The sequence below is a fragment of the Hoplias malabaricus genome, chromosome Y (genome assembly GCF_029633855.1).
Source record: "Hoplias malabaricus isolate fHopMal1 chromosome Y, fHopMal1.hap1, whole genome shotgun sequence".
NCBI classification, from domain to species: domain Eukaryota; kingdom Metazoa; phylum Chordata; class Actinopteri; order Characiformes; family Erythrinidae; genus Hoplias; species Hoplias malabaricus.
In genome coordinates, this window is record NC_089820.1 from 60,857,693 (window position 1) to 60,881,935 (window position 24,243).

General features: G+C 44.5%; 2 protein-coding genes across 2 annotated transcripts; both read right to left on the reverse strand.

The window, feature by feature from the left end:
- Positions 1-8,330: 8,330 nt before the first annotated feature.
- Positions 8,331-9,705, reverse strand: LOC136678487 (alpha-(1,3)-fucosyltransferase 4-like). Its single transcript, XM_066656537.1, has one exon. It carries the CDS (start codon positions 9,703-9,705, stop codon positions 8,569-8,571), a length of 1,137 nt encoding a protein of 378 aa, XP_066512634.1. The 3' UTR covers positions 8,331-8,568.
- A 4,010-nt stretch (positions 9,706-13,715) lies between these two features.
- On the reverse strand, positions 13,716-23,982 carry LOC136678883 (ankyrin repeat domain-containing protein 49-like). The gene is made up of 3 exons (XM_066657058.1): positions 23,937-23,982; positions 23,251-23,485; positions 13,716-14,839 (listed from the first exon to the last, which is right to left on the reverse strand). Exons 2-3 carry the CDS (start codon positions 23,460-23,462, stop codon positions 14,386-14,388), a joined length of 666 nt encoding a protein of 221 aa, XP_066513155.1. The 5' UTR covers positions 23,463-23,485; positions 23,937-23,982; the 3' UTR covers positions 13,716-14,385.
- Positions 23,983-24,243: the final 261 nt, after the last annotated feature.

A 24,243-nucleotide genomic window follows, 5' to 3' on the forward strand; every position in this document is an offset into this window, starting at 1 on the left:
TGGGTTAAATTCAGAGGACAAATTTCACTGTATTTTACACAGTGGCCAGTGACAATACAACATTTTAAACATTTATTCTCTATTTATATATAACTTTATATATTTAGTCAGAGTAATAATGCCACCTGATGATGAGTTATGAAGCTAAACCGAAAAATGTCTTTTTGTGTAATACCCACCATCAGAGTTGATTATATATTCGCACATCACTTTTTCTCTACAACTGAGGGACGGTGGCGCCCCCTGTTGTTAACAATGAAGAAAACTGTGCTTGGGGCTAAAGAGGCCTATAGCTGTTCGTTTAAATATAAACATAAACATAAACCTTATTTGTTTACTTAGCATTCCTTTTTTAAGATGCTCTTGCTAATTAGGTTATAGAGTGATGTCACTTTATTCATTTATTTATTTAATTAATTTATTATTCAAGTTTGTGGAGGATCCAGAACTTAACTGGAATAACTGGGCGCAAGGCAGGAAAACACCGTTCACAGGGCCTCCCACACAAGCCACACTGCCGACCCATTTACCTGTGTTTGTTTTCGGAGCAAACTCACACTGACATGTGGAGAACACACCACATTCCTCACAGACACAGTCCTCAGGTGAGGATTGAACCCGGGACACTAGGAGGTTGGAGCAGTAATTTAAATAATTTAACAGTGATTTTAAAGATTTCAACCCAGATTCCAGTGTGAATGCAAATTCTGAACACTGAAAGAACTTGAACCACGAGTCCCAAATTTTGAAAATAAGTTTGATGTCAAACATTAGAATGATTTTGATATTTCGAATAAGCTCTCAGGCCCCTGACAGCACATTGGTTATGCGTTAATGAGTGCTGTAGCCATGACATAAGAGGTTTCAGGAATTCTATGAAGCCGATTGTTAATTCAGCTGTTCATTTTCATGCCATCTTGGGTGTTAATGAGTGAGCAACAATGAGACATTTTATTACGGGCAAAATCACCAGAAGTGATGAAAAACACACACACACACACACACACACACACACAAACATGTCTTAGTTTCTGAGAGGTCTGTCCAGGGCAGGTAAAGCCCACTGAAGCACAACAGCCATCAGAAAGGAGTAACAGCTGGATAATCTTCTATAGCTGGAAAAAATATCCTGCGGGTTATGAATGAGGCCAAAGCTGATAGGGGTCAGAGAGTATGAAACTGACCTAAAGGCACTTATTTAACTTCTGGTCATATGCACTCACTGACCATGAAATGAATCCTCACCACAGACAGCCAGGTTTTATAAAGGTCTTTCTACATCTCATGCTTAATTTTTCTGCTCTGAAACCTGAAACAATCATTTGGATGAAGCTTATAAAAACACACAAGCCTTCTATTGTCAATATAGAACAATACACTTTTAAATATATTATACAGTATGTATTAACTTTTATTTATAATCTACATCTAATAACGACAATGAATCTCTGAAAGCTTCTGTGCAATAAGAATGGGAATAGATATGAATATCCATCATGAAGCCTCTTCTGCCCAAGCTGGGAATCGAACATTTGTTTCATAAGGAAAGTTGCCTTAATTAGCCTTAAAGCATTTCTAAAAATTTAAAAGCAGACTGCAGGTACTAAACGTTTCTGATGACTGACCACATGGGCTTTTACCAAACTGAACTTCAGAACATTTTAACACTGTGGTCTTCTGAAGCTGATCACATTGAGATTATTCCTAGTTTTTTTTTAAAGCAGAGTAGAGTCATTCATTCATTATCTGTAACCCTTATCCAGTTCAGGGACACTCTGGGTCCAGAGCCTACCTGGAATCACTGGGCGCAAGGCAGGAATACACCCTGGAGGGGGCGCCAGTCCTTCACAGGGCAACACAGACACACACGCATTCACTCACACACACACTTACGGACACTTTTGAGTCTCCAATCCACCTACCAACGTGTGTTTTTGGACTGTGGGAGGAAACCAGAGCCCCTGGAGGAAACCCACGCAGACACAGGGAGAACACACCACACTCCCCACAGACAGTCACCCGGAGGAAACCCACACAGACACAGAGAGAACACACCACACTCCTCACAGACAGTCACCCGGAGGAAACCCACGCAGACACAGAGAGAACACACCACACTCCTCACAGACAGTCACCCAGAGGAAACCCACGCAGACACAGAGAGAACACACCACACTCCTCACAGACAGTCACTCAGAGCAGGACTCAAACCCACAACCTCCAGGCCCCTGGAGCTGTGACAGAGACACTACTTGCTGTGCCCAGAGTAGAGTCATCTATCAATTATTATTAAGAGCAAATCTGGAACTACACATAGAGCAACAGAAAGAAAAACCTTGGGTTGGATTTAAATCATAGAAAAACTCTAAATGTGTGTGTCTCTGTGTGTGTGTGTGTGTGTGTGTGTGTGTGTGTGTGTGTGTGTGGCATATAACTCAACTTTATTCAGAATCATTTTTGCAAATACATTTTAAATGGGCAATGGACCTTTACATCAAGTGATGGCTTTTAAAATTTTTAAACATTCTCCCATCTCTTTCACAAACATGGTTCTTTATAAAACCAAAAGTGGTTCTTCTATGGCATCACTCAAAGAACATTTGTTTCTGTGTGTGTGTGTGTGTGTGTGTGTGTCACTCATGTTGTGAGGACTAAGCTTTCTTCACACACTCACACACCTGTCTCCACAACAAGCCAATTTTGCGTTTGAATAATCCATGGAAATATGTGTGTGTGTGTGTGTGTGTGTGTGTGTGTCACTCATGTTGTGAGGACTAAGCTTTCTTCACACACTCACACACCTGTCTCCACAACAAGCCAATTTTGCGTTTGAATAATCCATGGAAATATGTGTGTGTGTGTGTGTGTGTGTGTGTGTGTGTGTGTGTGTGTGTGTTTGTGTGTGTGTGTGTGTGTGTGTGTGTTTGTGTGTGTGTGTGTGTGTGTGTGTGTGTGTATGTTTGAGTGTGTGTGTGTGTTTGTGTGTGTGTGAGTGTGTGTATGTTTGAGTGTGTGTGTGTGTTTGTGTGTGTGTGTGTGTGTGTGTGTGTGTATGTTTGAGTGTGTGTGTGTGTTTGTGTGTGTGTGTGTGTTTGTGTGTGTGTGTGTGTGTGTGTGTGTGTATGTTTGAGTGTGTGTGTGTGTTTGTGTGTGTGTTTGAGTGTGTGTGTGTGTTTGTGTGTGTGTGTGTGTGTTTGAGTGTGTGTGTGTGTGTGTGCGTGTGTGTGTTTGAGTGTGTGTGTGTGTTTGTGTGTGTGTGTGTGTGTGTGTGTGAGTGTGTGTATGTGTGAGTGTGTGTGTGTGTGTGTGTGTGTGTGTGTGTTTGTGTGTGTGTGTGTGTGTTTGTGTGTGTGTGTGTGTTTGTGTGTGTGTGTGTGTGTGTGTGTGAGTGTGTGTATGTTTGAGTGTGTGTGTGTGTTTGTGTGTGTGTGAGTGTGTGCATGATAGGTGAGTGACTTTTTGACTGTGGCTCATTTTGATGAATGGGGTGATGAGCCTGCAATCTGAGTGGATAATTAGGATCCACTTAAGCTTTTCATATGCTATAATGGTAGCTGATGTAGAACACATGTGGATTTGAATATGTAAATGAGCCCAGGTCGATCTGATGAGAGAGTTGGGTGTTAATAATATTCAAAGCAAATGTATCTGTTCCTTGGTCCCAAGAGGGTAGAGAAACAGGTGGTCTACAGTCTGTAACAGTAGAAGTGCATCCATATGGTTAGTGCAGTCAGTGCAGTCATAATCTTAATATATATATATTTCTCCATTTGACTGGCTTTGATTGATATGTCACGATATGTCCTAGTGTTATCCATCACACAGTTTTACTGATAAGAAACAGAATCAAATGGATTTAAATACATTTTTCAGGTGTCTAAGTCTATTACACAGAATTATATTTTTCTGCTTTTTTTCCCTCACTTTAATATATAAATCAAATCTAAACATCTATTTTGTCCTTAAAATGTCCAAAAACAGGTAAACAAACGTAGACAGACAGACAGACCGACACACACACACACACACACACACAAAAGCGCCTGACTTCCTAAACTTATTCTTCACATATAAACTTCTGCATTACTGTAATTTAAGCAGCATTCACGACTGAAGCCAATCAAGAAATTAAAAGCTGACTGGACTGCATTCTTAAAACCCGCTCTATAAAGGCGCCAAATTAGTAAAGAGCTTTCTGAATGGATCACAGACAATAACAACCCTCTCTGCTTTTACTAAACTTAGAAAATAAAGTAAAAAGAGGTGTGAATGGAGTGATAATAAAAATGCCACTCAACCAATGAACACATTCTCAGTCCATTACACTCAGCACTGGAGCTGGAGTCTTATTTCGGCACATTATTGTCATTGCTTTCCCACATTCTTAGGCTTTATTCAGAACACACACTGAACAAAGAAGTGTGTTTATGTGTGTGTGGGAAGGGTGTTTTTACCCGCACGTCCCTCAGCATGTATCAGTAACATTAAATAAACACTAAGACCACATTACCATGCTTCATTCACCCATGACTACGTTACAGAAGGTTAAAAACAATGTCTTTAAACTGTTGTATGTGAGAACAATTTTGAATAGCTATATATGCACTCGTTGTTTACAGCATTAATAGTTCCTCCAGTCTCATTTGTGTTTTCAGCATGTTGTAATCAACACAAACCTGTCAGACCAACTAGAATTATGATAATCATAAGACAGACAATTATAAAGTAATGAATTTAATTCTTGGGAATTTGGGATTTGAAACCTTTCCTGAAAAACCAAATCCCTGTGTCCACGTGGGTTTCCTCCGGGTGCTCCTACGTTGGTGTAAGGTGGATTGGCGACTCGTAGGTGTGAGTGTGTGAGTGAATGTGTGAGTGTGTGTCACCCTGCAAAGGACTGGTGCCATCTACAGACAATGAAAGAATTAATTATTTCTTAAAGGACTGAAAGGAGTCGTTGGTGAGTTTAGGACTGAAGCATAAGCGAAAAACTCAGTTATAGTGATTACTTTTTAAGGAAATGTAAAAATGCTGCTAGTCTGAATGTAGGCTAAAGGTATATTTGAAGTAATAAAGGTTTACGTATCACAGCATACTGATTATGCCCCATAATAGTACAATATAATATTTAATGCTAGCATTGTCCCCAGTTTAATATTATCCTTTATACTGTGATGGTGTAATACTTCATGCTGGAACCATGAAAACTGCACTTAAAAATGTATGACTGAATATATACATGTCAGTGTAGTATATCCCACTTATTATTACTATTAATATACTGCTAAATGCTATGACATTTTTGCCAAATATTCAGCTGCAAATGGCCCCATGCGAGTAACTTTACTTTGCTCTTAGGTAAATGTAGATGCTACACTCATGGGAAATGTAGATGCTGGGCCATGATTGTCAACTGGGATAATCAGCTGCATACAATCCAGGGAGCAGTATCACAATAATAATAATAAAAACAATTTTTGCAATTATATTTTTACCCAGTCATGGGGATATTTAACACTGAAAGAGATTTACCACAAACAGCAAAATTTAAAACAAATCATTTCTGAAAGAAGAAAACTGACTCAAAGTGACACTTGAGAATGAATCATTCTCTGAAATAAAGAATTGAATCATGGTGACATTTAATATCGATTCTCTTCCTTAAGAATCAATTGAGCAAGAATCAAAAGTACTGAAGGTGTCATAATTACTGACAGAATCGTTTGCAGATTTATTCAGAGGACAAGGAGCTGTGAGGGGATGGAGCCGTAAACAGAATACACTGTTGGGTGAGTTTCAGGGATAGCTGAGAGAATGTAGGAAGCGCAGGATGAATCTGATTCATCTTCTGGCCACCCTCTGAGAATGTGACACGGCTTTTATTTCCTGTCAAAAGCCCTGTGATGGTTATCTCAAATCATTACCATTACAACATGAAAGGCTACAAGCACCGAGCCAAATAGGTGCCTTTCCTGCTTTTCCTCACTCTAATTACAGCTCTCTGCAGCTCTGAAGCACATAAATAACCTGTAAATGGAACAGGATCTAATCTAATCTGAGATTGCACTAACCCCTCATAGATTTCATTAAAGTGATACGAGAAACATTCATTACATGATGCAGCTTTTGAAGATGTCTAGACACCATAAAAGCATCTAAAAAGTGCTCAAAATGGCACATTTTTGCTCTCAATCTGTGGTCCCTGGTATTGTAATGTACTGTAACCTGCAGAAATGTGCATCACACAGCTAATACCCAGAAACACATGTTCAGAAGCCTGCAGGTTGTCAGTTATATGGCTTACACCATGTCATACTGTGTCAGAAAGCACATGAGCCAATGTATTTTTCAGCACAGTTGCTGTTTGTTTAAAGGTACAGTAAGATATCAGGGGATCTATATAAAAAACACTACATTAGCCTCACAGTGGAAGCTATATTTCCAAAGAATCCATTTCCCAAAGAATCAAAACAAATTGTAATGTGATTATGAGTCATGTTCTAAAGTTTTAAATTGAATCATTTTCTGAAAGCAATCAATTTATAATGATATTTGAGAACATATTATTAAAAACAAATCTAATTAAATCTTACTGTAAATTTAGAGTGAATTGTTTCCTAGAGATTAGAACCAAAGTTTTATGAAATTTGAGGATGAATCATTTTCCAAAGAATCAAACTGAAACGTGCTGAAATCTGAGAGTAAATCATTAGTAAAAAAATAATAATAATAATAATAAAACGAATAACCCTAAGAAATAAAGAGTTAAAAAGACAGCAAACATGGCTACATTTGGTTTAAGTGGAGAATTTTCTATATGATGAGGTTAACGGAATCCACCTGAAGTGACTGTGTCAATCTCACATCTAAGAGACATGAACTAAAGAACCCTGCACCACTTTTATATACATTTTATCCCCAGTCATTACAATTTGACCACCAGCTTCAGAGTGGTACGGGCTAGCACACGTTTCCTCACATGAAGTCCAGCATAGCCTCGTTTTGACCTGCTGCTAATGCAATGCCACTAGACAGTGTAATGAACTGGAGGCCAGACAGTCGTGCCGGCTAGCACTGTGAGCAGACATGGAAGGTGGAAGGCCATACTACACAACCAGGCAGTGAAGTCAATATCACTAGGACTCCAGACCTGTGGCTGAGGCATCACTGGGGATTGAATTAGCGACCTCCTGCTGATAGGGCCAATGCTTAGACAGCTGCTCTACTCTGGACCCCCCTGACCCTCTACCTACAACGGGTCCAAAATCCTCAAAGCAAAATCTTGTCTTGAACAAATCTCCAATTAATTAACATCGATCTCCTGGATGTTGACTTGACTTTAATCTTTGTAAACGTGTAGTCCTTGTAACTCTGAGAAAGTTAAACAGTAAAAAAATATCTGTGTAAACAGTGTAAAAATAAAATAAAACATTTTGACAAATATAGAGTTAATAAGTTAATAATGAATGATTATCTGTGTCTTGTTATTTTCTCATTTACTGAAAAAGAAATGTTAAAGAAAATTAACATTTAAAAATAAAAAAAGATCAAGTTAAAACAGCAATATTTTCTTACAATGTGGGTTTCTGTTTGCGTCTTGGTCCCTTGGTTTCAACCTGGTCGATCTGTACATCTTCAGCTTAAGGGTGGAGACTGTCCAAATAATAATTGTGATGTAAATACACATTAAGCCTCCTATGACAAGCTAAATTCCTTTTAAAACACACACACAGTGCATTAGTGACTAATGGAGGAGACTGGTAAACATCTAGTAAATTTAAAGGAACATTATGCAACAGTTTTACCTTAAAATAACAGCTTCAGAATCACTGTGATGCTTCACTGACCTGTAATAGGGAGAATAGGGCCTCCATCTTTGCTACTGTGATCTGCAGACCACTGTTGAAGCTAACCCCTCCCTCCACCTTCCCAATGATTTCAGTAAATTACAGTAAAAATGAATTACACTAAAGGGCCCCAAGAGTAAAAAAGGAGTAGTTCACTGAAAAAGCTAATTTACACTTCTACCTTTAAGTCTACATCAACAAAAATGAAGGTGGGTAACGCAGCCACTCATTACTATGTACATTAGCCTTATGTTCCAGTGTAATATTACAGCAGCTTGTTGCGGCTAGTTTACTATATTTTGTGTAAATTAGATTTGTTTTTTGTGAACCGTTCCATGCCAACTGCAAAACAGTTGGGTCAAACTGAAATGTCAAGTCAACCTTTAGTACATCTGTTTAAGAAGAAAGTACATAAAAACCCAGCAGCAATTTTGGCTTTCAGGGAGGTGCTCACATTCACTGAAATTTTAAATGCAGCAGCATCTTTCTCAACTCAAGAGACACAAAAAAAAAACAAGAAAAAAGAGGGACAATTGATTGTTGGGTTATGAATCAGTTCCATGAGAAAGCACTGGATTGTACCTCATTGAGTACCTCAGTAGTTTGGTTTCAGTATTTGGTCCTGGTCAGTTAGCGGACTACTTTGGACAGGGTATTTCATGACAACTGAATTGCACTTGTTCATGTTTTCATATTAGTATTCAATCCAGATCCTACGTTATCAATTCTGAAACCAGAAATCCAGATTTTTTATAGTTTTCCGCTGGTTGCGGCTGGCCTGGGCGGCCTGGCAGGCGGTGCAGTAATGCTCTGCCCAAAAGGAGGCAACATGTACGCTGTAGTCCCGCCTCCAGGCCATGTAGCGGCGATACTGAGCAGGGTGATGGTCCAGGTAGTTGAGGTATGAGGCGAGGGCTCGTGGTGATTTGAAGTCATGGACATGGATGAAGGCATCTGGCGGAAGGAATCGCTCGTAGTTCTCTCGTGGTGGACCCAGCACCACGGGCACGGCGCCGGCCTGCAGGGCGTTACGCCAAAGCTTCTCTGTGATGTAGTCTGTGTGGAGTGAATTCTCAAAAGCCAAGTAGAACTTATACCCAGAGATGGTCTGCAGGACGCTGTCGTTGACCAGACGAAGTGCACTGCGTCCATAAACATCCACGTGAAGATAACGACGAAGCTTCATGTAAAACTGCACTCTCTCCTGTTCTTCGCTCCAGTTGCTTATCACCCAGGCAACCAGTGCCCGGGTGTCATTGTTGTCACGCTGGTCATTGTTGTTACCATGGCGTCTGCCTTGAAGCTTCTTGGGAAAGTGATTGACATCTCCGTTGCCATGGTGATGACGCCTGAGGTACCCATAGGGCAAGAAGATGTCCGAGCCAAGGCGATAAGACATGGTTAGGTTGAAGACTCCGTTCAGACTGTCCAGCCATGGGGAGTGCGATGGAGACTCGAAGTTCATCCAGATCCACTTCTGGCCTTCAGGGCGTGTAGAAGGAGGGAGCGCATCCTCCTTCGTCACCAGCTCACGGTGGTGCAAGATCACGGCATCTGCATGCGCATACTCACTCCTGTCTATCGTCAGTGCGCATCCGGGCACGCCGTAGCTGGTCGCGCAGTCCGGGAGTGGGTGTGTGTTTCCAAATGGTGACCACCACACAAGGAGCAGGGTCACGTGTGGGTCCGCCTCCTGCGAGTCTGGGGCCTGCAAGTCCTGCGAATCTGAGCGTATGACTGGGGCAAGAGCATGCGGGAAGGCGAGCACGAGCAACACGAGCGCAGGTACAAGCGGTATAAGGATGCGCACACACTTCATGCGCAGCTTTCTCCTCACACACATGAAGAAAATGGCCATAAATACTCACACAGTGGAGTTGTCCACTTTCTGCCTCACTTCAGTCCCCAAACACTCACCACTGCTCTTCTAAAAGCCCCAAAGGCACTGTTAAAGCAACTCTAGGTCGTATTTTTACCTTGAAATTGCAGCTTCGATATCACTGTGATGCTTCACTGACCTGTAATAGGGAGAACAGAGCTAACGTCACAGCAGCTTCAGGCACGGCACTGCAGATACTGCACTATGTAATATGGTTTTTGATTTCAGGACAGTGCTATAAAATTTAATTAGGCTTTTGAACTATAAGGGGAGCCCAGGAGCAAAAATACCAAATCTTACCTAGTGTTGCTTTAATCCCTGAAGTCTTCTGCTTCTATTGTACTTTTCTATTGTACTTCCTCGCTTTTTGCCCCTCTGTTTCCTTGGGCAAAACCCCTTACCTTGCCATCACCTTCTGGATTTACATAAGTGAATCTGCCAGAGAATGTCCTCCCTTTCAGGCTTCACTCCTAATGAAACTAAACAGCTCATATCACCTGCCCCAATAACTGCCCACAGTGCACCTTAGTGCCCTACACTGACTGTTCCTCACAGTCTTCTTTATGTTTTTTGCCCCTTGGCCTCCTGTTTTACACCATCATTCCTGCACAGACTCTTCCATCTAGTCTTCCTCTCTTCACCTCTTTAGGACCCCTCACAGTGTCTTCCTCTCAGTCCTCCTCTTGTGACACTCCTTAAGCACCAGGTTTGCTCCAGTTGTGCCCCTTTAGTTCCCAGCACAGTCTCTTCCTCTTGAAAGTCCTCCTTTAATTCCAAAAACGTTTTATTCTTTCTCTTCTTCCCCCGAGATCCACGAAAAATGCCACCCACACACATACTCCTGCCCTCTCTTCACTCCTCCTCTGAATTAAAAACTCCTTCACTTCTCGACTCTCTCAGCACCTGCAGAACCAGTTCTCCCACTGCTGGGTACTTTCAGCCATCGTGTTCTCGCCCGTTACAGCTCACTTCTCCTTCACTGTCTCTCTCTTGCTCCCTCTCGCTCTCTGTCTGTTTACTTTTCAAGCTGCCATCTACAAACCCTTCAACGTGGCAGCAGGCGCTGGAGCTGCAGCCCAAAGCCTCCTTTGTTTACTCTCCGCTCGGCCACAGAGAGAGAGAGAGAGAGAGAGAGAGAGAGAGAGAGAGAGAGAGAGAGAGAGAGAGGGAGAGAGAGAGAGAGAGAGAGAGAGAGAGAGAGAGAGGTTTCAGATCACTCCCAATAAGCCTGGGCCACAGCTAAAAACAAACACACTCAACCCTGGGCTTAGCTTAGGCTTAAAATCAATCTGAAAGTTTAACGAACGCTCAGTCTATCATTACTGGTGATCTGAATGCTACAAAGCCTTTAAGGAAACCCGCACTGAAAGGGAATCCTCTCATTTTCTATTTATATAAAGGAGTACATTCATTCATTCATTATCTGTAACCCTTATCCAATTCAGGCTCGCAGTGGGTCCAGAGCCTACCCGGAATCATTGGGCGCAAGGCGGGATTACATCCTGGAGGGGGCACCAGTCCTTCAGAGGGCAACACACACACTCACACACTCACACAAACGTACAGACACTTTTGAGTCCCCAATACACCTACCAATGTGTGTTTTTGGACTGTGGGAGAAAACCGGCACACACGGAGGAAACCCACGCAGACACAGGGAGAACACAACACACTCCGCACAGACAGTCACCCGGAGGAAACCCACGGAGACACAGAGAGAACACACCACACTCCTCACAGACAGTCACCCGGAGGAAACCCACACAGACACAGAGAGAACACACCACACTCCTCACAGACAGTCACCCGGAGGAAACCCACATAGACACAGAGAGAACACACCACACTCCTCACAGACAGTCACCTGGAGGAAACCCACGCAGACACAGGGAGAACACACCACACTCCTCACAGACAGTCACCCGGAGGAAACCCACGCAGACACAGAGAGAACACACCACACTCCTCACAGACAGTCACCCGGAGGAAACCCACGCAGACACAGGGAGAACACACCACACTCCTCACAGACAGTCACTCGGAGCGGGACTCGAACCCACAACCTCCAGGTCCCTGGACCTGTGTGACTGCAACACTCCCTGCTGCACAACAGTGCCGCCCTTATAAAGGAATATCGTGGTCAAAATAACTCTCAACCACAAAGTGGGGCGGCACAGTAGCACGACGAGTGGTGTCGCTGTCACCCAGCTCCAGGTTCATAGGGTTGTGCTTTCAATCCCCACCTTGGGTCACTGTCTGTGAGGAGATCGATGTGTTGTCGCGTTGTCTGCACGCGTGTCCTCTGGTTGCTTCCAAGATACCCATTGGTGTGAGTGTGAGAGTGTGTGAGTTTTTATTAATTAATGTTTTTTAATATTAAACTAAACCAGGCTAGTTTTTAAGAACAATACTTGAGGGAAAGGTAAATATAAAAAGGGGAAAGAAAAAAATGCACAAAAAATGTCAAACATCAAAAATTAAGAATAAAGTCAATTAATTAATGGTTAATCAGGTCCATAAAACATCCCTTATGTGATTCCTGAAGATCCAGCTGTGTGAAATGAAGCGGAGCTGTAAGAAGTGTTTGATTTAAGGTCAACTTTAAGGTTGATGATAACGGAAGAGCAGGTGTTAGCAGATACTGACTGTATTAGGGTTTGTAATTATGATGGGGTCTGTCTTAGAAAAACTGAATTAATTAATAACCCAATATATATATTGAGTCTAATATACATAATATAAGAGTCTAATAAATGAATAAAGAACTTGTGTATATTACAATGAGTTATGTAAAGTGGGCCAAGAATAAAAAGAGCAGTGTTTTGTGATGCCCTGTCATGGACTGGTGCCCTGGTGCCACGGCGTGTTTCTGCCTTGCTTCCAATGATTCCAAGGATGACAAACCGTGACCCTAAACCGGATGAGGGGATTAGAGCGGATGAATGAAATGAAGGGTAATAATACAGAGTTGTTCTCCAGTGGCTGCAGTAACAAACTGTGGAGGGCTTTGCATAAGATGCTGGAACACTCTTTTGAGGATTTGTGAGGCTTGACAGAATTCAGCCGCATAAACCTCAGTAAAGTCAGGTACTTATGTTGGACGACTAGTTCTTGATCGCAGACACCACTCTCTTTGGCAACTCTTCCCAAAAAGTACTGGACGGTCCAACATTCCCATTTTTCCAAAGCCTAATGCTGGGATGTTTGAGGAAACATGTTTCATAGGCCCAATGTATTTCAATCTTTTCTGTAATAAGTTAAACACATGTTTTAATGGCGTTTTTTTGTGTATTTTCACGGCTCAGACGCATGGAAGTTCAGAAGCTAGACAAAAGTGCCCCTGGTGTTTGACAAGTGAGTGCCAAATGACTGTGTTTTGTAGTTTCACATCTCTGGTGCCTCACGGGTTCCTCAAATCCACTATAAGCTCAATTGAGCACTTCTTTTTTGGACTGGAGGTGATAAAACACTGGAGCAGAATTGTTGTCCTTGAATAAAAGCCCTTAGAGCCCAACTCGTTCCAGTGACAGGAGGCTGTCAGTGGGCTTGCATTCCCCCTGAGGGCACATGCGCCGCTCTCACAGAGAGTAACACACTCCTCTCTGTGTTTTTCCACTTTCAAACAATAGCCCCTCAGTACACGCTGGAGGAAATGTATTCCATCAACTCTCTCTGTGGTTGAGGGCGAAAGCTACACTTGTGAATTAAACATATACATTAACAAAGCTCACTCGCTCATGTTGAGAAACTGTTCCCTGAGGGGTTGTTATTCAGTGCTACCCATCAAACACACTGTGTCCTACTTGAATCTCTGTTTGTAGTTTCAAGGTTTTGTTTGTTGCCCCTTTTCTACTTCTTTATATCAATTTACTGCCTGTAAACCACAGTGAAACACAACTCTTTTATATTAGTTCATTTTAATACATATTTACAGCCATTTATACAATGGATTCATTAGAGCATCATAATTTTTTAAAGATATAGTAGTCATAGGAAGATTAGTAATACATATATTAGTCAATTAAAGTGACAGTAATAAATACATGCGTTGTTAATGGCATTTGTTTGCCTTGTTCTCAGTTAATAGACCTTATGTTTGGTTATAAACCACCTTTAAAATCAAGGAACACATGACGTTTGAGAAAACAGAGGTGGAGACCTATACGAAAGAATACATAACAAATATTTACACAATTGAATATTTTTAAAACCCTGACACTGGGGTAAATAAATGAGAAGGAACAGCACATAGCTTATTGTTTTCTCTGCTCTAACACATCATTCATTTCACAGTTGACTGCCGGCTCGTCGAAGCTGATAAATAGAACGAGGTGTGTTTCATAAGGAACTATGCCGTGCAAATATTTATCCAGAACCAAAAGAATCTGACCCATTGTAAAGACCGATTTTAGTCTTAAAGGAGCAATCAGTCATTTTGAGCACCTTAAACAAGCAACCAATAGTAAACACTTCACGCTTCAAAGAACAGTTACGCCTCTTGGGGGCCACCATGATTTTAAAACAGGTTTCGGACAGAATCACTGAGATCATTAGGTGCCATTATAAAACGTTTGTGTGTGCGGTGTATGGTTCAAACCAAAATTCTCCACATGATATAATAAAGCAGGAAGTCAAGCAAGTGAAGAAACACCAGTAAGGTCAGTAAATGTTGTTACATGGCTCGGTCATTTCGAACAGGTTGTAATTGGCGCTGGTTCTGAGAGCAATATCAAAGGCCCTTTCCCCAGCGCTGTTCCTCATTTCTACCTGGAGGGAGCGCTGTGACAGCAGCAGTTCCAAAGTTTGAGCTGCAGCAGGGTTTCCGGCAGCCAGTTGCAGGGCTGTGAGACCACCGCTCGTCATTTCGTTGACCCTCGCCCCTCGACGCAGTAAACAGGATGCCATGGCAGTGTGCCCCCAGCGGGAGGCGCTGTGGAGCGGTGTCCAGCCATCCACTGTCCTTGCGTGAAGCTCTGCCCCTGCATCCAGGAGAGCTGAGGCCATGGAGAGATGACCGTTGTATGCTGCACGGTGGAGAGGAGTGTAACGGTCGTCATCACGGCAGTTCACCAGGGAGGCGTCTGTGTCCAGGAGGCGCTTCACTGTGGACAACTAAGGGATATGAATAATTCAATTAGATCAGCATCATTATTAGAGTCTGACAAACGGACAGGGAGTCATTATTAATCAGCAGCAACACAGCTCCAGGGACCTGGAGGTTGTGGGTTCAAGTCCCGCTCCGGGTGACCGTCTGTGAGGAGTGCGGTGTGTTCTCCCTGTGTCTGCGTGGGTTTCCTCCGGGTGACTGTCTGTAAGGAGTTGGTGTGTTCTCCCTGTGTCTGCGTGGGTTTCCTCCGGGTGACTGTCTGTGAGGAGTGTGGTGTGTTCTCCCTGTGTCCGCGTGGGTTTCCTCTGGGTGACTGTCTGTGAGGAGTGTGGTGTGTTCTCCCTGTGTCTGCGTGGGTTTCCTCTGGGTGACTGTCTGTGAGGAGTGTGGTGTGTTCTCCCTGTGTCCGCGTGGGTTTCCTCCGGGTGACTGTCTGTGAGGAGTGTGGTGTGTTCTCCCTGTGTCCGCGTGGGTTTCCTCTGGGTGACTGTCTGTGAGGAGTGTGGTGTGTTCTCCCTGTGTCTGTGTGGGTTTCCTCCGGGTGACTGTCTGTGAGGAGTGTGGTGTGTTCTCCCTGTGTCCGCGTGGGTTTCCTCTGGGTGACTGTCTGTGAGGAGTGTGGTGTGTTCTCCCTGTGTCCGCGTGGGTTTCCTCTGGGTGACTGTCTGTGAGGAGTGTGGTGTGTTCTCCCTGTGTCTGCGTGGGTTTCCTCTGGGTGACTGTCTGTAAGGAGTTGGTGTGTTCTCCCTGTGTCCGCGTGGGTTTCCTCCGGGTGCTCCGGCTTCCCCCCACGCTCCAAAAACACACATTGGTAGGTGGATTGGAGACTCAAAAGTGTCCGTAGGTGTGAGTGTGTGAGTGTGTGTGTTGCCCTGTGAAGGACTGGCGCCCCCTCCAGGGTGTATTCCCGCATTGCGCCCAATGATTCTCTGGACCCACCGCTACCCTGAACTGGATAAGCACTTACAGGTAATGAATGAATGAATTATATTGAATATCTGTTTGCTGTTGTTAGCATTTGGATTACGTTTAATTGCACAACATAAAGCGAGTAAAAACCTGCCCATAAGCTCATCAGAAGAATTTAAACACAGCGCAGCAGGTTTCAATTTGTGCCGTTTTGCTTAGTTCTCTTCCTTTGCTGTTTCTTTTTTGTCCACTCTCATTCTCTCACCTAACCTTAACCCTAACCCTAGCTTTAAAAGTTGCGTCTGGATCTTGTCAGTGAACTATGAGGGTGAAAAACCAAAAACTAAACTAATTCATTTTTCTACATTAACTGTAATCAAGGTAAAATGTTCCATTAATTGTGATATTAATTGCAGTCATATTGCCCAGCACTAGCTCTGGACATGTCTATTTTACACAGATTAACCCTTCCTCTGCTCACATAAACATGTCTCTGGCTCCGTGAGATGCTCAGATGGGGGCACAGTAAAACTCTAATGAGACGGCACTCGACGAGGAATTGGGAGCTGAATCAGAACGACTGGTTTATCTCATATTTTCAACTTGGACACCCCTCATAAAACTGCCTTGTTTGTCCTGTGTGTTGGTAGACTGCATGTTCACACATGTGTACATACAAAGCACTGGACAAAGGAGATTTTCATAATATGTCTCCTTTAAGGTGCTCAGATACCCATCTTTGGAGTTGAAAGCGTGAATGAAATGAGATACTGGAACACTGATACCTGAGCCACAGCTCACCATGCTCAAACACAAGCAATGTCTACAGTGCCCCGCCACATGTAGAGAACCCAGCTTACGTCTAAGACACAGGAACACTCTTCCCTCCAATAATCCAGCAGAGCAACTCTTACTCCACTTAAATATACACTTAAAAAGTTTTTAAACATATGGGGAAATGTGTGGACTGGGCCTCATGTACAGAGGGGTAGCTATGTATTTCTTTGGAGAACTGAAAGCAAGTCAATGGAAGCAACACTAGACTTAGTACATACATAAACATCTAACATGGTTCAGTTTAAAATTGATTCATAACATCATTTATTTATCTTCTCTGTTGCTCATAAACATTTACATAAACTTGTAAATGTCACTTAACAGTGAATAAAAATAAAACTAAATGAACAAGTCTGTGATGTGGGTCGTGAATGGACCCAGGACTTGAGGGAATCTCATAAAGTGAGAAGTAAGTAGGCGTTTGTAATAAAGTGGTGAGAAATAGATTCCATTCCAGTATCTGCATTTATATATATATATAACAGTAAACATGAACTTACTGAACTGTGCCCAGACACGATGAACAGCAGCCTTTAAGTTTCAGGCTTTTTTTTTCATAAACACTCTCACAGGCAGCACGGTGGCGCAGCAGGTTAGTGTCGCAGTCACATAGCTCCAGGGACCTGGAGGTTGTGGGTTTGATTCCCGCTCCGGGTGACTGTCTGTGAGGAGTTGGTGTGTTCTCCCCGTGTCCGCGTGGGTTTCCTCCGGGTGACTGTCTGTGAGGAGTGTGGTGTGTTCTCCCTGTGTCTGCGTGGGTTTCCTCCGGGTGACTGTCTGTGAGGAGTGTGGTGTGTTCTCCCTGTGTCTGCGTGGGTTTCCTCCGGGTGACTGTCTGTGAGGAGTGTGGTGTGTGTTCTCCCTGTGTCTGCGTGGGTTTCCTCCGGGTGACTGTCTGTGAGGAGTGTGGTGTGTTCTCTCTGTGTCTGCGTGGGTTTCCTCCGGGTGACTGTCTGTGAGGAGTGTGGAGTGTTCTCCCTGTGTCTGCGTGGGTTTCCTCCGGGTGACTGTCTGTGAGGAGTGTGGTGTGTTCTCTGTGTGTCTGCGTGGGTTTCCTCCGGGTGACTCTGTGAGGAGTGTGGTGTGTTCTCCCTGTGTCTGCGTGGGTTTCCTCTGGGTGACTGTCTGTGAGGAGTGTGGTGTGTTCTCTCTGTGTCTGCGTGGGTTTCCTCTGGGTGACTGTCTGTGAGGAGTGTGGAGTGTTCTCCCTGTGTCTGCGTGGGTTTCCTCCGGGTGACTGTCTGTGAGGAGTGTGGTGTGTTCTCTGTGTGTCTGCGTGGGTTTCCTCCGGGTGACTCTGTGAGGAGTGTGGTGTGTTCTCCCTGTGTCTGCGTGGGTTTCCTCTGGGTGACTGTCTGTGAGGAGTGTGGTGTGTTCTCCCTGTGTCTGCGTGGGTTTCCTCCGGGTGACTGTCTGTGAGGAGTGTGGTGTGTTCTCTGTGTGTCCGCGTGGGTTTCCTCCGGGTGACTGTCTGTGAGGAGTGTGGTGTGTTCTCCCTGTGTCCGCGTGGGTTTCCTCCGGGTGACTGTCTGTGAGGAGTGTGGTGTGTTCTCTCTGTGTCTGCGTGGGTTTCCTCCAGGTGCTCCGGTTTCCTCCCACAGTCCAAAAACACACGTTGGTAGGTGGATTGGCGACTCAAAAGTGTCCGTAGGTGTGAGTGAATGTGTGTGTCTGTGTTGCCCTGTGAAGGACTGGCGCCCCCTCCAGGGTGTATTCCCGCCTTGCGCCCAATGATTCCAGGTAGGCTCTGGACCCACCGCGACCCTGAACTGGATAAGGGTTACAGATAATGAATGGATGGATGGAAACACTCTCACACTCCTTTTCTGTCTCTACTCTAGATTTTAGAAGTTCTTATGTGAGAAGTTGGAGAGATTTGCTGGAACTTGATGGCATTTAACATAATGAAAGTTGCCCTTTTCTTCACAAATTAAACACAACAGCTTCATTTTGCATCAAGACATGCCTTTACAGCAAGGAAAAAACACAGGCCTCAACCTCAGAATAGATTCTCTTAATCCAAAATGAATGGCATTGTTTTTATGCATTGTGGGGACATTATATAGAAACCTCTTCATTTTATGGACACATAGCTATACATTACCCATCATTACTAACCCTAACATATAACCTGAAAAGTAATGGAGTAGTTTCATTGTCAGCAAAGATGTCAGCGAGATCAGTATTGGATACAATGCCGTGAATGATCTTCATGCACAAACGTGCAACATTAAGGCCAGGGAAACGGAAAGGTTTTATGATGAATTTCAACCTGAATTTGACAAGAACTGCAGTCAAGTTGGTAATCATTCATTCATTGTTTGGAAGTGCTTATCCAGTTCAGGCCGCAGTGGGTCTGGAGCCTATCCAGGAAAACACAATGGATTCATTGTCATTTTTAGACTGTGGGAGGACACCCAAGCACCTGGAAGAAACCCACACAGGCACAGGGAGGACACACCAATCTCTGTACACACAGTGGCCAGAGGCAGGTCTCAAACCCTAGAGCCCTGGAGACATTTAAACACCAGATCACCCACCAGCTGGAATTCACCAAAACCAAACTGACTACATGCTCTGCATCAAGAGATGGGAAATAAAGACGTGGGAGCGGTGGATGGATTTTTCTTACTTACATCCCTTATTAAGAATAAATGACAGACTGGCACTGGGCAGAGCAAAACACTTTAAAATGTAGTGATATGTCTCTTAAAACAAAAAATATCAGAACCGTCCAGACTATGGTTATTTCTGTGGTTCTTTATGGATGTGTAAAAAATAAAAGCAGGAACAGAATATTGATGGATTTGAAATGGGAAAAGAGGACACTGGACCAAATCACGGACCACTTTATCCTTCATTTAGACCCCCACATAAACAAACAGCAGCCAGACAATTTTAAAGACGTTATGAGAAGAATTAATTAATTGGAAATGACAATTTTACTTGGAATGTTTGAATCTAAAGGCGGAAGAGGAAGCCAGCAACAGGATGGATGATACAAATAAAGAAATGATGAATGAGCCATTAAAGGCCTGAAGAGTAGGCCTTTCACCATAGCCATGTTTTGTGCTTGATATATTGTCCCACAAAGAATTAACCTAATTTTTGTCATTTTGGGGCCATTTCATGCCACTAATGTAATGATAAGATAAAGGCATAACCCTCGTAAGAGCAATTAACGTTTAGCAAAAATTCAGCTATTTGGAACATTCAGACATTACGGAGCCCCTGGAGGGACATGGTGAGAATTTCTTTTTAGAGAAAAATTTCATGAGCACCGCTCAGCATGTCGTGGGCACCGCTCAGTAAGTCGTGGGCACCGCTCAGCATGTCGGGGGCACCGCTCAGCAAGTCGTGGGCACCGCTCAGCAAGTCGTGGGCACCGCTCAGCAAGTCGTGGGCACCGCTCAGCATGTCGGGGGCACCGCTCAGCAAGTCGTGGGCACCGCTCAGCAAGTCGTGGGCACCGCTCAGCATGTCGGGGGCACCGCTCAGCATGTCGGGGGCACCGCTCAGCATGTCGTGGGCACCGCTCAGCATGTCGTGGGCACCGCTCAGCAAGTCGTGGGCACCGCTCAGCATGTCGTGGGCACCGCTCAGCAAGTCGTGGGCACCGCTCAGCAAGTCGTGGGCACCGCTCAGTAAGTCGTGGGCACCGCTCAGCAAGTCGTGGGCACCGCTCAGCATGTCGGGGGCACCGCTCAGCATGTCGGGGGCACCGCTCAGTAAGTCGTGGGCACCGCTCAGCATGTCGTGGGCACCGCTCAGCATGTCGTGGGCACCGCTCAGCAAGTCGTGGGCACCGCTCAGCATGTCGGGGGCACCGCTCAGCAAGTCGTGGGCACCGCTCAGCAAGTCGTGGGCACCGCTCAGCATGTCGGGGGCACCGCTCAGCAAGTCGTGGGCACCGCTCAGCAAGTCGTGGGCACCGCTCAGCATGTCGGGGGCACCGCTCAGCATGTCGTGGGCACCGCTCAGCATGTCGGGGGCACCGCTCAGCATGTCGGGGGCACCGCTCAGCATGTCGTGGGCACCGCTCAGCATGTCGTGGGCACCGCTCAGCAAGTCGTGGGCACCGCTCAGCATGTCGTGGGCACCGCTCAGCAAGTCGTGGGCACCGCTCAGCAAGTCGTGGGCACCGCTCAGTAAGTCGTGGGCACCGCTCAGCAAGTCGTGGGCACCGCTCAGCATGTCGGGGGCACCGCTCAGCATGTCGGGGGCACCGCTCAGCATGTCGTGGGCACCGCTCAGCATGTCGTGGGCACCGCTCAGCAAGTCGTGGGCACCGCTCAGCAAGTCGTGGGCACCGCTCAGTAAGTCGTGGGCACCGCTCAGCATGTCGGGGGCACCGCTCAGCATGTCGGGGGCACCGCTCAGCATGTCGGGGGCACCGCTCAGTAAGTCGTGAGCACCGCTCAGTAAGTCGTGAGCACCGCTCAGTAAGTCGTGAGCACCGCTCAGTAAGTCGTGAGAACCGCTCAGTAAGTCGTGAGCACCGCTCAGTATGTAGTGAGCACCGCTCAGTAAGTCGTGAGAACCGCTCAGTAAGTCGTGAGAACCGCTCAGTATGTATTGAGCACCGCTCAGTATGTATTGAGCACCGCTCAGTAAGTCGTGAGCACCGCTCAGTAAGTCGTGAGAACCGCTCAGTAAGTCGTGAGCACCGCTCAGTAAGTCGTGAGAACCGCTCAGTAAGTCGTGAGCACCGCTCAGTAAGTCGTGAGCACCGCTCAGTAAGTCGTGAGAACCGCTCAGTAAGTCGTGAGCACCGCTCAGTAAGTCGTGAGCACCGCTCAGTAAGTCGTGAGAACCGCTCAGTAAGTCGTGAGCACCGCTCAGTAAGTCGTGAGCACCGCTCAGTATGTAGTGAGCACCGCTCAGTAAGTCGTGAGCACCGCTCAGTAAGTCGTGAGCACCGCTCAGTAAGTCGTGAGAACCGCTCAGTAAGTCGTGAGCACCGCTCAGTATGTAGTGAGCACCGCTCAGTACTTCGTGAGCACCGCTCAGTAAGTCGTGAGAACCGCTCAGTAAGTCGTGAGAACCGCTCAGTAAGTCGTGAGCACCGCTCAGTAAGTCGTGAGCACCGCTCAGTAAGTCGTGAGCACCTCTCAGTATGTAGTGAGCACCGCTCAGTAAGTCGTGAGCACCGCTCAGTAAGTCGTGAGCACCGCTCAGTAAGTCGTGAGAACCGCTCAGTAAGTCGTGAGAACCGCTCAGTAAGTCGTGAGCACCGCTCAGTAAGTCGTGAGCACCTCTCAGTATGTAGTGAGCACCGCTCAGTAAGTCGTGAGCACCGCTTAGTAGAGACATAAAGGTTATTCCATGTTAGAAAATAAAGCCACAAGCCTCTAAATATTTAGCCTGATGATCTGTACTCTCCCAAAATAACGTGATGTGACTTTAAACAGTTAAATAGGTCTCCGTCAATGATGGAGGAGCTACAGCACACCCTCTCCTTCCCTGCCATGTTGCCAGACAAAGAAACAAAGTGGTGCTCGCGAGATTTTTCGCTAAAAATAAATTCTCACCATGTCCCTTCAGGGGCTCCGTACAATGGGCAATATTGATATCAGAAATTACTGAAGTCCATATATTTATTCATATGTTTCATATAATTTATGATGAGAGCTACAGAAGGCAGAATATTCTGGAGAAACTCTATCCAGGAGTCAGAATAGACTCCACGGCCTGTAATAATAATAACCGTAATTAATTTATTTACATTAACGAGTCCAGCGTGTGGTCACCAAAATGAACACGAGTCCCCAAAATATGTTTGTGTAAATCAGTAAAACCTGGCCCACACACACACACACACACACACACACACACACCGAGTATAAAGTGGCGTAACCTTTTAAAATTCAACACATTTCAGTCGTTGATACATATTAACTTTAGTTTAAAATGAAATGCTTCAGTGCAGAAAAACTACACCCGAGATGAAGGAAAACTTCAGTAAACGTAACTTTTTAATAAACCTCCACATTAAATCAAGTCACTTTACCCTAAGTCTTTCTGACCTCAGTGCTACCAACCCACTGACACAGTTCAGTTCAGAACCGACACGATAATAACCTTAATGACCAGCTGGATATTAAAAATGAAAGATTTTTGCCGGAGGGGACCTTGGAGACTTTTCCATTGCACTTCAGTGAACTCTATTTTCAGGCAGATCACATCAGAGCTCTCTCAGCAGGACCACCCCCCCCACACACACACACACACAAATTGAAATTGAGAGAAATGTGAAAGAAATTAACAGCTGCTTATTCTATTCCCTTATTCCTGCACACACACACACACACACACACACAAGCAGATGTGTGCGCACACGCAGCATTAAAAGATTTAATGTTTTCAAACATCAGGCAAATACCCTTCAGGTAGAGCATGTAACTCAATTTTGAGACTGAACTTTGGATGTGTGTCAAAAGATGCCTACACATATTTAAAAGAAATCAAAGTGAGAAAACTGGAATATTCATTTTAAGGGGCACATCCTCCAAGTACACAACTTCCTACACCATCTGGAATCAGCCAGTGAAAGGTCTTCCAGCAGTGCAACTTCATTTCAGGCAGCGTTTTAGGAAAATTTGCATCCAATAAATTGACTCTCTGCAGATGTATGTATTTTACACTGCGTAAGAAGATATAGATCCCTTATTCTGTTCCTTTCTGCAGCCCAAAGCATGAGCTCCGCTGGATTGCTTTCCAATCTGAGCTCCTGCTGCTTGTACCACTCCTCGCTGTGATGGCCTTCATCTTTATCATCATCTTCGCCCTCTTCATCCTCCCAGGCACTCTCTGTCCCAATGGGTATCATATGACCGTGAGACTCGTGCAGCTCCAGCTGGTTAAATCCTTCCGGAAACTTCATCTCCTGTTAAACACTTACAGAGACTTTGTTTGAGAGGGAGGAATCAAATCATAATGAATATTAGATTGTCTCCTAAAAATGCTATATTCATGCTTATTACATATGAGACTCTGGATAAAGTATTAATAAAAACCTAACTGGATTCTGAATATATATCGGTCAATGAGATACACATTTTTTTCTTAATTTTACAATCACACACAGTACATCATTTATTGCTCTGCATACATTGTTAGCCACATTTCACCCTGATCTTCAAATGGTTTTGTTTTTGGTGCTCACTATTGTGAACATGCTGGTGTTTTTAAACAGTGTCAACTCACTGTCCACTCTAATAGACAGGCCTGCCACATTGTAGATGCAAAATCAAGAAACACTAGCTCATTTAATGCTGTGGTGGTCCTTGTATTAAATGTATTTATGGGTCTTGTATTAAACACAATAATAGAGCTTAATTTGCAGAATAACACTCACCACTCTTCAGTGCAGCAAGCAGAGAATCTCTACGCAGCCAGAAACATGGGTTTAGGCTCAAATTGCGCCATACGCCCTACTTAGTGCACTACAATATACAATCGAAAGACATCTCCGTATAATTAATGCATTGTATATCGATTATATAGCCATGTAAACATTTACTAAGTTACCGGACTCTTTATCGAATATTGATGGAACTATGCGTTTCAGAAAAAGTAGTGTTTATATCCATATCTAGTGCACTATGTAGGGAATGTAGAGGAATTATGTTCACACCCATTAAAACGGCGCTAGAGTCACAACT

Excerpts from the sequence above, each read along its gene's own strand:
- LOC136678883 (XM_066657058.1), bottom strand. The coding sequence starts at position 23,462 with ATGAAGTTTCCGGAAGGATTTAACCAGCTGGAGCTGCACGAGTCTCAC. Across the intron at positions 14,840-23,250 it reads TGGGCTGCAGAAAGGAACAG|GTTGTCCACAGTGAAGCGCC; the intron begins AATAAGGGATCT and ends TCATATCCCTTA.
- LOC136678487 (XM_066656537.1), bottom strand. The coding sequence starts at position 9,705 with ATGGCCATTTTCTTCATGTGTGTGAGGAGAAAGCTGCGCATGAAGTGT.